We start from the raw sequence: 14,763 nt of genomic DNA, 5'->3' as shown, positions 1-14,763 counted from the left end.
TGATGATGGTGGTGATGGTGGTGATGATGATGATGGTTATGGTGGTGATGATGGTGGTGACGATGATGGTAGTGATGATGATGATGGTTATGGTGGTGATGATGGGGGTAGTGGTGGTGGTGATGGTGGTGATGGTGATGATGATGGTAGTGATGGTGCTGATGATGATGATGGTGATGGTGGTGATGATGGTGGTGATGGTGATGGTGGTGATGGTGATGGTAGTGATGGTGGTGATGGTGGTGATGGTGATAGTGGTGATGGTGGTGGTGTTGGTGATGGTGGTGATGATGGGGGTAGTGGTGGTGGTGATGGTGGTGACGATGATGGTAGTGATGATGATGATGGTGATGGTGGTGATGATGGTGGTGATGGTGATGGTGGTGATGATGCTTATGGTGGTGATAACTGTGGTGGTCATGATGGCAGTGGTGATGGTGATGATGGTGGTGGTGATGACAGTGATGTGAGGAGGAGGATGGTGAGGATGATGATGATGGTGACAGTGATAATGGTTGTGACACTGATAACAGCAGCTAGCATTTATTGAGCACTTATTATATGTCAGGCATTATCCGATGTATTCTACCTATTGTCCCTACCCATTGCATTACCACAACCCTCACAACAAGAACAGTCCTCTCTCTAAAAATCAAGCTTGAAAATGCAATTCTACAAAGGAAATCCTGGTACTTTACCCCATAGTTTATATTCTAGCATAAGATACACAGCACCATGGGTAGAGAAACTCAAGCTATTTAAAATATGGCATTAAGGAATTAAGATGGCGCCTAAGTACGCAGATAACATAGAATATCATAATCATTTAAATATATCAATAATAGTGTCCAAACAAATACTATTTTTGAGGCTATTTGAGATTCAAACAGACCTCCCGGGGCTGCTGTTATGTCTGCCAACAGAAACAAAGTTAGCAGGAGAGCCGCAGCAGACACTCCTAGGAAGCCTCAAAACTGGGTAGGGCCCTGTGGCTCCTTTACGACCAAACATGAGAACGTCCTGGCGGAGTCTCCCTCAGTCCTCCAGGCCAGACAGACGATCCTCTCCCATCTCTGTGCTCTCCTGGGGTGTGGTATGCCACCCCAGCCTCGATCCCATTCTGCTTCAGCTGCAGCCATCTGTATCCACACACCCTTGTGAGCCCCTCAAGGGCGGAGAACCTCTCATCCATTTTTGTATCTGCCATAGGACCCTTCGCTGGTTCTTACATAGAATAGGTGTTTAGGAAACATTCATGGGACGGAACTGTTGCCATCCAGGAGTGAAGCCCTTTATCTCCTGCCTTCCTTCAGATGGGCAGTGTCACAATACTTACTTACACATTTATCCCATAAGCATGATAACCAACTTTAGTTACATGCCTGTGCCTCTCATTAGACGGTGGGATCATTGTGTGTCTGACACTGAGAAGGTTTCCATTGATATGTGTGGTGTCCCTACCATGTGCCTGATACAGAGCCTTTGGTAGTCGGCTGAAGGATGGGAGACCTGTCAGGCAGACACATCTCACATGTGGGGAGTGGGATGGCGGATGGTTGAGTCAAAGATGAACACGACATAGTTTGTAATGTGAAGAATTCACGATGCCTTTGACACCCCACCATCCCCACCACCGTTGTGCCGGGCATGTGATCTCAGCTCATGGGGGGTAACTAGAAGGGGTAGTGAATATATATCTCTGATTTCATGCTTCTCCAGCTTCCCCAGGAAAGTAGGACAAACAGGAGGAGAGCCAGGTAAACATCCTCCCCAGGAGTCTGAGGACAAAGCCTAAACCTGCCACAGACAAGCATGAAATGTCATTGATGTCTCAATTTTTATCTTAAAAAATTCATGTCCATGTTGCATTCTAATTCATAATATATTCATGATTATTTTAATGCAAAAATTGAAAATTACCTGTTTCATCCCATTCCAAATCTTCAAGTAAAATGGAGGCCCCAGGCTGGGTACCCTCCTGGAACTCACAAAGTCTGTTTCAAGAAGCAAGAATCTGGTCCCAACCCCTCACTTCACGAATCAGGAAGCAGTGATGTGAGGAGGAGGATGGTGAGGATGATGATGATGGTGACAGTGATAATGGTTGTGACACTGATAACAGCAGCTAGCATTTATTGAGCACTTATTATATGTCAGGCATTATCCGATGTATTCTACCTATTGTAAGTGACTTGTTCAAGACCACACAGCTAGTGGTAGAACTGGAGACTGAGAGGCTGTCTCCAAACCCACGGCTCTTTCCCTTCCTTCCTCCCTCCCTTCCTTCTTCCATTCATTCACGTGAGACATGTTTCTGCAGAACCCAGCAGGCCTCAGGCATTAGGCTCCAAGCGATGAGACATGGCCCCACCTCATGTCACTCAATATATAATGGCCATTAACAAAAATTTCTACTTGAGGTGCCCTCCCTAAGTTGGAGGACTTCGACATTCTTTAAAAGAAAGATGACCAAAGCATACCTCTGGTTGCCCTTCCAGAGTATAAGCTAGTCTACAACTAGGGAAAATGGAGAGAGTAATGGGATCATTTTGCTAACACAAAACCAAGAGCCACAGACTCCTTACAATGACCTAAAAAGTCCCCAATGACCTGGCCTTGCCCACCTCTCTAAGCTCATGCTGAACCATTTCTCCTGCGCCCATGAGGCTCCATTCGCCTGGCCCTACAGTTCACTCGAAGCCGCTTCCCCCCAGTGGGCCTTTACTCCTGCGGTTCCCTCCCCCTGGAAAGTTTTCCCTGCCTGCCCACATGCTTTGTATGGCCCACTTTTTCTCATCCTCTTATCTGTCACTAAGAGAGGCCTCCCTAGCGGACGCAACCCCCCTCTTCCCTATCATGGCACCATCTCCATTTCTTTCTAACACCTGGTACAGGTTTTACCACATCTTTGGGTTGTCGATTACAACCATGGCCCTGATTCTTTATCCCTTCCTCTCGCCACATCTTTTGCAACAAGACTTTAAAATTTCTCTCACTAAAGAGACAGAGTCTATTTCCTCGCCCCTTGATTCTAGGCTGGCTTTGTAACCTGATTTGGCCAAGAACATGAGGTAGAAGACCACGCACTGGTTTGAAGCCTACACCTCAAGACTCTTACGCATTTCCACTCACTCCTTTGCAATTACACCACCACCATAGATCATGCCGAGGCCAAGCTGTTGGAGGACGGGAGACATGAGAAGCAGAGAAGAATCATTCCACTCATCCCAGCTCGGGTTCCCACAGACCAAGCCCCCAGGCAAGGGAGTGACCTCCAAGATCAACAGAGCCAAACAGATGACCCTAAAGCCATGAGCAATAAATACTGATTATTGTATGCCGCTCTAGCTTTGTGGTTGTCAGCAAAGGTACTGATATGGTCGGCTTCATTATTGTTTGTCAGTCCTGGTCTATAAGCTCCGTGAGATGGAGACCATGTCCACTGTATTCACCAATGCCTGGTGCATAGTGGATACTCAGTATATGTGTCTTTTTGCTGTGCTGTGTTGGTCCCTTGCTCGCTGACTTGTTCTAGCTCCTTTGCATTCTTACACAGGTGTTATGAGGTGAGGCTAACTTCAAGAATTATCTTGTAGTCCTCTCATGGTCAGAGTTGGAACTGTCCTCTCCCTCCACACTGACCACAGGGCTGACCTAGGCTACAGCTACACAGGAAGGATGCACCAACATCTAGAAAATATCTGAAAGAGTATTATCTTTGACCGTAACTCATCTTGAAAAGTATCTACCCTCTCTCTTCCCATGAATGAAAACATCAGTGCCTTTCCTTTATCCAAACTGATGCTCCTCAGAAGGTCACTTCCCCTTGACTGCCCTGGAGGCTTCCGGCCTGAGTTCTTCATCCCTACCAGCTACATATTCCCCTAGCAGGTATCGGGGGTTGGGGAGACAAAAGGGAAGGACCCTCCATAACTGTGACCAAGAACAAGCTCACCAGCAACATCTTAGCAGGGCCTCTCCATGAAGGTATAACAGGGGAGTCCAGGGGACGTGCATCTCTAGGGGACCCTGCAGCTAGTCCCTCAGAGGGATCCCAGACTGCTTTAGAAGCAGAGTCTCAGTTGGAGAGGTGGTGTTTGGAGCTTCATTAAACTATTTGAAACTGATGTACCTGAAAGAACGATGACTTGAAGGAGGAGGGGGACCTTCTCATTCATTCTCTAAAGCAAATGGTGGCACACAAAGCAGCCTGTTTTCTCTATGCTCCCGCTACAAGAACCCCCACAGTGAGATAGGCGGTCACACAGCCACTGAGTCAGGTGACCTCCCCCCACCACTGCCGACCCTGTCCCTTGGTGAGCTGGAGCGGGAGAATGAGCTCTAGTTGCCAAGGCATTGGGAAATCCACCATGAAGGAGGTCAGGGGAATATGGGATGAACCTGGTTGCCCCACTAATGGGAAATCGCATCCTCTAGACTCCGACCAACCCTGCCTTTCTCTGCTCGCCTCTCCCAAATGCACACCCCCACCCCCAGGAACTGCAGATTTATTTAGGAGGTAGTTCTCTTTTGAGTTGGCTCCTACGGTCCAGCTTGCTCATGACCTGGGTGATGTCCACTGTGCTGGCAGCTTCTCGAGCCTTGGCTTCTTCTTCCAGCTGCCTCAGGATGACGGGGCTCGGGCTGGAGCGTAGGTGGCGCCGCATAAACGGGAGGCTGGAGCTGGAAGGAAGGACAGGGCCACGGTTGGTGGAAAGCTGCCCAGCTCGCCCAGCAGGGACACGGTAGCCCCTAGTGGGACACGGAGCTGCAGGACCAGAATCTGGGCTTGTTCCCTCATTTTCCCAGTGAGCCCCAAGGGTGGGGGGGACCTCAGGGGCATGTTCAACCTTAGCTCTTTCTCCTCCGTTGGAGGATGGGCCAGATGAGTACCAGCTGCCATCACATTTCTGGCTAGGCCCAAGGAGGACTGCCTGTGGTGGCGATAACATACCTTCTAGAATGTTTAGAAATCAATGTGTCAGCTTAACCTCCCATGGGCTCTTCCTAAAAGAAGGGGGCAAGGGGAGTTTGATACTGGAAGCCCAAGGGTTCTGGCCTCAGGGGGAGCTGGAGCATTTGTTTTCAAAAGCCAAGGATCTAGGAAGGAGGGAGAGAGCTGGGCTGTCCAAGAGGGCGAGGCGGGGCCCGCAGAGAAAGGGGGAAGAGGCCTGGAGAGGGCTGGGGGGCTGGTGGTGCTGGGTGCATGCACCGGATGAGTCAGAACCTCAAAAGAAGTCAAACATGGACTCTTGGGACCCACCTCTGTCCACCACGGCCTTGGGCACCAGGACAAAGCTCCGGGTGTCTGACTGATGCAGGCAATGGGGAGCAGCTGAGCCACCCACATGCCTGGAAAACAAGCATTTCAGCAGCAATGGGGGACTTAAAACCTAGGACCTCCCCAAAGCCCTGGACTATAAAAGCCCAGAGAATTCTTGGATCTACCCTAGGGAAGAAGAAGAAGAAGAGGGCTCCCCACCAGTAAATCAGGCCTGAACTTGGGTCTCCCACCAGCCCTGCCAAGGGGGAGCTTGGAGCTCAATTTAACTTGTTCCAGAGAAATTAAGGTTTACATGTTGCCTGCCACCCTTGAGCCTTGGGACAAACTCACACCCACTGCCATCCCCACATATTTACAGGCTGAGCTTCCCTCAGTAGGAGAGCATTCCCACGTGTCTTCTTACTCACAGGGACATTCTCAGACCACAGTTCCCCAACCAAAGCCAAGTGGTGCAGCTGGGGCCTCTCGCCAGGCACCCGGGGTGCTCCAGAAAAGATCCCAGCTGATTTCTCAGGTCTGCCCCAACTGAGAAAATATCTGGAGAGAGAAATACGAGACTCTCCTTCCTTCCCTAATACTTTCTGGCAGAACTTCTGGAGCGATTACGCCCCTGTCTTGGGGCTTAAAGGAGAAGCTTTCAAGCTCCCAGGGATGCTGAACTCCCTTCCTTCCCTGGTAAACCTAGAAGAAAAATAGCACCACAGAGACCTCCTTTCTCTCCTTTTTATAACAGTGCCTTTATCCTCAAGAATGAAACCAAGTTGGGTTTGTTTTTTTTTAAGCTCCTTTGATAAAAGCTCCGGTCCAATCACCCCTCTTTTGAATTGACCGGCGATGCTGGAAAAGGGCCCAGCGTGAGCTGAGCTGGCAAACAGGGCAGCATTTACTAACCATGGGGGGACAGGCCACACGCTGGCGCTGGGAAAACCTCCACCAAAGTCCCATGTCTTTGTTCAAGCTGTCATTTGGTTCCTCTTTGGAATCCTCAGTCCCTACAGAGTTTTCTCTTTCCTCCCCAGAAAAGAGTTCCGACTGCCCCCTCAGAACATTTCATCCTTTGCCCATGGGTTCGGCCAGCTGGGACGATCCACATCTCCAATGAGGAAGGTGAGCATGAGCCAGTTAACGGGGGACTCGCTAAAAGGTGGTCCCTGGGGTCAACAAGGACACTTAGGATGTCAGTGTTCATCTCCCCCATGAGTCGGCTGTTTTTCTTGGGAGTGGAGTCTGCTATGCTCTCTAAGGTCTTAGGACTTTCCAAGGATACAAGGATGTGGCTAACTTAATTCCCATAGAGCAGTTCCAAGGTGAGGAAGTGCAGCAATTAACAAACCAGTGAGATGCTTCTGTTTGCGCTGGGGTCACGATCGGTGGGATAATCAGCACTTTTTCAAATCCATGTCAGGGTCACTTTACTTTACTCGCAGTAATTACTAAGGAAATCTTGCTAGGGTATTATGAAGCCAACAAGGCAATCCTACCCCTAAGAAATCCTTCCTGGTCCCCAGGATTTCCATCAAGCACATATCTCCATCATGGCTATTTGGCTGAAAAAGACCCTCCCTTCCCTGTAAACAAAGCGGCAGGCAACCAGCAAATTATAGGTCTCTCCACTTGCCTTCTCTTGGTAGTTCCCTGAGGTTCAATAGCTTTGGCCAGCATTTCCTTATAGATTGGAGATTTTAAGTAGCGAGCATAAGAATCCTAGGGGAACAAGAGAGAAATGGTAATTAAGAGAGGGGAAGTGTCAAGTCAAACTACTATGCTTGTAGTGTTCGAGTGCCTCCCTGGGCACCGAGATGGCAAAGTTCAGGGAACCCGTATCCTTGTGTGAAAGGCATTCAGATGTGTGTCTAAAGCAACAGTTCTCCAGTGTGGTCCCCGGATCGGCAGCATCAAATTCACTGGCAAATTGTTAGAAGTGCACGTCTTCAGGCTCACCCAGGCCTCCGAAATCAGAAATTCCCAGGTTGGGACCATCGGAGTCTTCACAAGCCTCCTGTGGATTCTGCGGTACTTTGGCTACACTGTGATCCATAATCCCCCACACTAAAATCCACCTTGGAGGTCTTCCGTGAGGTAAGCAGGAGATGACAGGACACCTGTATCTCACCTCGCCCCCCCCACCCCAGTACCTCCTTCCAAAAAAAAATGAGCTGCCATGAGCATGGAACCCACTTCAAAGCCCACAAACATCCCCCTTTTTGCCCTGAATTTAGGTATCAAAGCAAGAGAATTAAAAAAAAAAAAAAAGACCCAGAGTCAGGTTTCTCTTGTGTGGATCTTTCCTGGGACGTTGGGCAGGTTCAGAGAAGTCACTTCATGAATGCTTGTCACTTCCAAGTCAACTCAAAACTCTCGTTCTAACAAATATGGGACAATGTCCACAGCAACAACCCAGGGACTGAGAGTTTTTTAAGTTTATTGAAACAGTCCCATTCTAAAGACTAAGTGGTGGCTAAAAGTTATGAGAACCAGGACAGAGTCTGGGAGTGGGGATTATGGATCACTGGGTCACATTGAGTTTATTGCCATAGGACACAGCCTATAGCCACACAGAGTCTGCTAAGCATATACACTGTTCTTAAGTTACCCACAACTCCATTTCATTCTGCCAAGTATCTGGCTTCCCTGGGTGTCTCTGGACGGTTGTATAAAACCACATTTTTAAGAATCAAAACGTATGTTAAAATACCCGAAGGAAGACCATTATTATGGGAACCTTCCTGTGAATCTTCTTGCAAGGCAAACAGAGAAACCCCACTGATGGAAAGCAAGTGGAGAAAAGTGGCTAATCTGACTGGGTGAAAATTCTAAACTATTACATATCTTAGAAGCAAAGTGAAAATAATTCTTTATAACACAGTATATATCAAAACTAAATAAAAAATATATAATTAAGGGACGCTAATAAAAATTTGCCACTCAAACAAACCGTCATCACATAATGAAAGTTTCTAGAGATAGTTTACCATAAGAGGAATAAGTAGTAATGCGAAGTTAAAGCAACTGAAGAAAGTCTTATTTCTTTCTTTAAGATTTATTTATTTGAGAGAGAGAAAGAGAGTGCGAGCAGGGGGAGGGGCAGAGGAAGAGGGAAAGAGAGAATCTCAAACAGATTCCCCACTGAGCGCAGAACTCCATGTGGGGGCCCGATCCCATGACCCTGAGGTCCTGACATGAGCCAAAATCAAGAGTCAGTTGCCCAATCGACTGAGCCACCCAGGCACCCCCTGAACAAAGTCTTATTATGACACCAAATAAGAACCAAACTAGGCAACCTCTCTTAGGCCAAGGCTGAGCCCCAAATTCTGTTTCTTAAGAAAGAGACTGATTTTTGTCTCAGGTTTTGGGTTTTTTTTTAACAATTTCCTAAAACTTCCCACCATGTTCACTTTTTATTAATAACCCAGAAAGGCTACCTGAATCCCTGCTCGGTTTTACCATAATCACACCATATTTGTCTCTTTCACATACTAAACTCCCCACCCCCACCCCCAACCTGTGATATTTCCTTCGGGCCGGGGCCACCGGAACTGCCACCATTCACAATTCAAGGGTAGAGACTAAGAGGTCAGCCTTCGGAGGCAGGAAGACACAGTTTGACCCCCGACTCCACCCCCGAGGAGACTCTGGACAAACTAGACTCTGGAGAAGCAAGTCCTGTCCCATGGGTGGTCCTTGATACAAAGTCCCATGCTTTGCACCATGAGTACCACTCCCAAGCCCTCGGGAAATAAGAGCTATTCCAGCAGCGTCTCATTACCAATGACGGGGTACATGGACCACTATGGCCGGGTGACAGCCCCTAAGGACACACAGAGCAACTGTCAGTGGTACCCGCCCCCACCCCAGCCGCCGAGGCCGGAGGCCCAGGGAGGTTCCAGACCAGTGGTTGCGGGGAAGAGCCCACTGACAATCCTGCACCCCAACACTAGCAAAGCAGAAGCCACACAGCATCTCCCTGTGTTCCCATATCTAAAGACTTTTCCAGGTCCCTGAGAAGGGAAGGGCCTCCTGGCCCCAGACCAGCATCCACGCAGAGCCCACCTACCTTCTTCATGAGCATGTAGATGTGCGTTTGCGCTGCATCCAGCACGTAACGGTGGGGATGCCGCAGCCCCTTGACGGTGATGTCCATGGTTTTGCCATCTATGTTTATCCACCGTCTCGCCCCTGGGGCCAAGAAGAGCCTGGAGCGGGGAGCAAAATGTCAGCCAGCAGCTCGACCGAGCTGGCTAATGAAAGTTCACGGCTGCCTGGGAGGGAGGGATCGCCGTGACTCAGGTCACCCGGAATGAGGCGGGTCCCCGGGAATGAAAGCTGGCCTTTTTTTTAGGAGACACTGAAGAGTCTGAACAGGTTGTCAAGCGACATTTCGTAGAAGCAAGACAACAGTCATGCCAGTTTTCAGAAGGTGAATACCGAACTCTGGTGTTCCTAACCCGTAGGAGAGGGAGCAGAATGTTGGTGGGGCAACACCAGCCATTAGAATAAAGAATCCAATTTCCAACTTAATGCCTTCTGCCTCATTGAGGAGGATTTGGGGCCCACCTGGGACCAGGCCGAGACACCTCCAAACAGGTGTTCCAGGCCTTCTGCTCTCCCTTGGCCCAGTCTAGATGTATTTAGAAATGTCTAGGTTTTTGGGTTTTTTTTCAAGTAATCTTTACACCCAACGTGGGGCTCAAACTCGCTGACCCCAGATCAAGAGCTGCCAACAGAACCAGCCAGGCGCTCTAGAGGTAGTCAGAATCCCACACGCTGAGTCAGGAGGCAGCACACAGTCCCAGCACCCCAGGGGTGGAGGACCGCGGCATCCTTGCAGATGGCCCCAGTGAAAACGCAAACTCAGCCGCACGGCTCCCCAACGTTTCCCGTTCTGACTTGTTTCAGGATTAGAAATCCGTGAACGTTTTGCCACACTGCGAAGCTGTACATTAAAATTTTGGAATTCAGATGAAGATGACATATCGGGGGAGCCTGGGGAGAAAGGAAGCTGACAGAAAGTTGGAGGCAGCAGGGTTTTTTATAGGGGATCTTTGGAGTTAGGAGTCGTGTGTGTGTGTGTTGTGGTGTGCGAGGCAGTCGGGAACGACTGTTCTGAGCATGGGTGTCACAGGACCTTCCTGGAAGGACAAGCCCACCTGCACCCCGCCTTCTCCCTGTGCGTGCAGCCACTCCCTGTGGGAGGAGGTGGGCACATTCCTGAGAAAGTGCAAGAACCTCCAAGTATGAGGAGTGAGCCCTCAGCTCTTCCCTTTGGGGTTTTTGGCGCCTTCCCGAAGGTTGCAGTGGCCCATTCTGAGTCGGTCAGAAGGACACCAGAGGTGCAAAGGGGTGAGTGCTCAGGCCCACATCTCAACAGTTCTGTAGCTCAGCAGCACTGGGGGTCTCCTCACCCCTCCCCTTCCTCCCCACCCGGCCAGAAGAGGCAGGTCTGGCCCTTTGAACTGGAACCTCGGGTTCGTGGGTAACATAGAGGGCAATTTCGGGGAGAAGCAGGCCTGGAGTGGAACAGACTCACTGCTACACTGAGTTAATGGGGTCTAGAGTCATTACATGCAAAATAAGAAATGAGCCTACATTTGTACCTCAAGCTGGGTGCACGGTCCCAGAGACTTGGGGAAGCTCCCTCCCCTTACGGTCTTCGCTTCCCTAAGATGGCTGGGGATGGGAGGTGTTCCTACCCCGCCTGTTGTCCCTCTCCTCACTCTCAAACATGCACACATGCACACCCCTCTCGGGACATCAAAGGGGGCTTAGTCAAAAACAAAGCACCGCACTGTAACTCAGGGCAGCTTGCTTGAACTCCTGAGCATATTCCCGTCGGAGTAGGGCAGTGACATCACGTGCTTCCCCAGACTTTCTGGGGGAGGAAGCTGCAAGCCTTAGCGGGGAGGTATCTATCGATAGCATGGCAGGTGCAGTGACTGAGGCCGACACCAGGAATGTGGTCCCTCCCATTCCATCTCAAACTCCAGTGCAATGGGGTGGCCCACGGGGAGGCTCTCCCAACCATCTGGCTAGTCCTCACTTGTAAATCTCCTCTGCTTTCTCCTTGACCTTGGACTGATCTCCGTACTTCAGATCTTCACAGGCTTCCCAGAATCCCAGATTCTCCCCTGCACGGGAAGGAGGGGTCCATGCAGATGAAAGCCAGGCAGGAAACATGGCGGGAGAAGAAAAGAGGAAAGAAGAGAGATGGGTCAGCTGAGGCCGATTCAGTCCCCGCAGCCCAGGGAGCATCTCCCCTCTGCAGAACAAGCCAGGGCACCCTGTGAGGCTGGACAGAACACCCCTCAAGAGAAGGAGGCACGTCTTACTTCCAGAGCCCGGGAGAACACTGTTAACCCCGGGATTGCCCCACGCGTGGTCTCTGAAATGAGCCAGACTGGAGCCCACCATGTCTGCAGCCATATGCGTCTACTGTGCTTGCGGGCCCTTCCCAGGTGACGCGCAGGTCGGAGCTCATAGCAACCCCCTTGGACTGTCCCAGCCTCCCCTGTCCTGGAGTTTGGTTGGAGCAGAGCCTGCTCGAACAAGTTAGCACAGGATAGGCTTGTGAACAAGTCCTGCTTGCTACCCGATAGGCTTTCTTCACAAAGGCCCCTGTTGACTTTGCTCATGTTCGGTAGCGCACATGACTTCTGCCTCCCTTGTGTGCGCAGACCCCTGCTCAACAGCCCCCCGCGGGGCATATTCCAGCCAGGGGTCCTTACAGAGAGGCTGCTCCAAGAGCAACACTGACCGACTGACTCTCGGGGAAGGCCCGGCTGCTGGGGGACTTCACAAAGGGTCACCGGAGCCACAGAGACTCAGCTCCTCTGGGCCCAGGAGGAAAGCTGGTCTCCTCTTGAGCCCTCCCTTCCTTTCAACTCAGTTCTCCACGGCACCCACAGGGGGTGTGAGCACTTGGGTACAATCATCCCAGGTGGTCACTTTTGCCTGAGAAAATAAAGATGATCACACCAGCGGGACAGCGAGGGCTGCGTGTGAGTGTGCGCACGTGTGTGTTGTACGTGCATACGTGTGTGCATGCATGTAAATCACGGCATGCTGTGGGTGGGGACACAGACAAGAGCTCCTCCTCCTCTCTTTTCACAGCATTTGCTGGAAAGCTCTCGGGTGCGTCGGAATGGAAAAAGCAGCACAATTCTCAACTAGTGGACGTCTGTCCCATCGCTCTAGAGAGGTCCTTCCTCTTCAACATGAACTTCAGGGTGTTCTTAGGACTGAGATCACGGGCAGGAGTAGACAGACCAGCGATGCTTTTAAGTGACAGCCAATCAGTCTCACGTCAAGTGCGATGTAGACCGCCTTACCCATGCAAAAGACAAGCCGTTGCTTAAGGTTAAAATTAAATGAGCAATTATTCACAATAGCCAAAGGTGGGAGCAAAAATGTCCATCAGCAGATGAACAGATAACCAAAACGTGGCATATACATACAATGGAATATGATTCAGCCTTAAAAAGGAATAAAATTCTAACACAGGCTACTATATGGATGAACCTTGAAGGCATTATGCTAAGTGAAATAAGCCAATCCAAAGGGACAAAAAAGATATGTTATATGATTCCACTTCTATGAGGTACCTAACATAGAGAAATTCATAGAGACAGAGGGGTGAATGGTGGTCACTGGGAGCTGGAGGGTGGAGAGAATGGGGAGTTGGTGCTTCATGGGGACAGAGTTTCATTCGGGGAAGATAAAAAGCTCTGGAGATGGATGGTGGTGAGGGAACACAGCAAGGTGAACGTACTGACCACCACCGAACCATACATTTAAAAATGGTTAAAATGATAAATTTTATGTGATGAATATTTTATTACCATAAAATATTAGGGGTGCCTGGGTGGCTCAGTCGTTAAGCATCTGCCTTCGGCTCAGGTCATGGTCCAGGGTCCTGGGATCGAGCCCCGCATCGGGCTCCCTGCTCGGCGGGAAGCCTGCTTCTCCCTCTCCCACTCCCCCTGCTTGTGTTCCCTCCCTCGCTATGTCTCTCTTTGTCAAATAAATAAATAAAATCTTTAAAAAAAAATAAACGAGCACACAAAAATGTGTGCATGAATGTGCAAAGCAGCATTATTCACCAGAACCGAAAAGTCTAAACAACCCAAAGGGCCACCAAAGTATGAATGGATAAACGAAACATGGTCTATCCATACGATGGGATATTACCTTAAATACTCTGATAGGGATGAATCCTGGAAACAGTATGTTGTGTGAAAGAAGACAAAAAGCCACACATCGCATGATTCCATTTATATGAAATGTCCAGAACGGGCATATCCATTAAGATAGACAATAAATTAGTGGTCACCTAGGACTGGTGGGGGAGGGGGAAAGCGGGGGGAGGGGGAGAGGAAGAGGAAGAGAGAGGAAGAGGGAATGGCTTTTAATGGGTAAGGGGTTTCTTTATGAGGTGGTAAGAAATGGTCTACAATTACATAGTGATGATGGTTGTGCAGCTTTGCGAATACACTAAAAACCACGGAACTGTACACTTTAAAAGGGTTACAGCATGTGAATTACATGGTACGTGTATTTATGGTATGTGAAGTAGATCTCAATTTTTTTAATGTTATTTAAATGAGAAAACTCACAATTTGGGAGTCTCTTAAAGAGATCGCCAGAAATACTATTTTAATACCACAGGCAAATCTTTTCAAGGGATTCTCACTGTTAAGCAAGCCCTGGGTAGGGTAAGCCCAGGGTGCAGTGTGTCATTTCGCCACTAGATGGCAACCTAGCCTCTTCTTCTAGAGTTGCTTCCCGGCCCTTGCTAAAAGCACTTGCCTTTCCCATCATCTATTCTGGGTTTTGTCATATCATGGCAATTAGGCTTGATTAGAGAGAAGGATTGTCAGGAATCCATATTATAATGTAATGTGCTGCATCAGGCAGTCAAACAGGCTAATGGCGTGTCCCCTGGGATTAGTTTCAGGCGAAACCCCATAGACAAATGGGTCTTGGGAGGAAGCAGCTGAGAATGGAGGTTCAAATATGATGATGCTCTGCAGGGCTGGGGATTCAGTAAGCAAATGAACGAATCCCATATAAAAGCACATCTGCAAAGCAAAAGAGAAGCCACCTGAATGCTCAGCCTGATGAAATTGGTCTTAATCGTGCCTTTAATTTTCAAGTTACAAGTGCCTCCCTACCATGCTGAGACACCCGGAGACGGAGTATAAAATGGGGCCCCCCCATCCCACTAAGACCAGCATGCTCCTAAGGCCCTGTGTGTAGGCAGCAGAGCGGGAGCTGAGACAGTGGTTCTCAATCACAGCCACATATGAGAATCACCTGGGGTGTTCTCGCACCTGCGGAGATCGCGCCCCAAACCAATTTAAAAAAGGAGCATCTGGAGATGGGATCTTGGCAGATGTTTTTAAAATACCCCCAGGTGAACTGAATGCACAACCTGGGCAGAGAAGCGCTGAGCTGAAGGAAACCGGGCTGCTAGACAAAAAGGG

At 49.4% G+C, this 14,763-nt stretch overlaps 1 protein-coding gene across 3 annotated transcripts in view; it reads right to left on the bottom strand.

Annotated features, from left to right (window-relative positions):
* RGS9 (regulator of G protein signaling 9) overlaps nucleotides 1–14,763 on the bottom strand; it is a 75,832-nt gene that overhangs the window by 7,500 nt on the left and 53,569 nt on the right. For all 3 annotated transcript variants that reach the window (XM_081804611.1, XM_006741903.3, XM_006741901.3), the window contains 4 exons: nucleotides 11,322–11,409; nucleotides 9,339–9,477; nucleotides 6,903–6,988; nucleotides 4,566–4,683 (listed from right to left, as the gene is read on the bottom strand). In XM_081804611.1, coding sequence (XP_081660737.1) covers nucleotides 4,566–4,683; nucleotides 6,903–6,988; nucleotides 9,339–9,477; nucleotides 11,322–11,409 — 431 coding nt within the window. The remainder of the gene's footprint in view (nucleotides 1–4,565; nucleotides 4,684–6,902; nucleotides 6,989–9,338; nucleotides 9,478–11,321; nucleotides 11,410–14,763) is intronic.

This window comes from Leptonychotes weddellii, chromosome 15 (genome assembly GCF_054177405.1).
Source record: "Leptonychotes weddellii isolate Sample4059 chromosome 15, ASM5417740v2, whole genome shotgun sequence".
Classification (NCBI taxonomy): Eukaryota; Metazoa; Chordata; class Mammalia; order Carnivora; family Phocidae; genus Leptonychotes; species Leptonychotes weddellii.
Note: the sequence above shows the minus strand (reverse complement) of the source record. Positions and strands in the feature narration are given on the sequence as shown.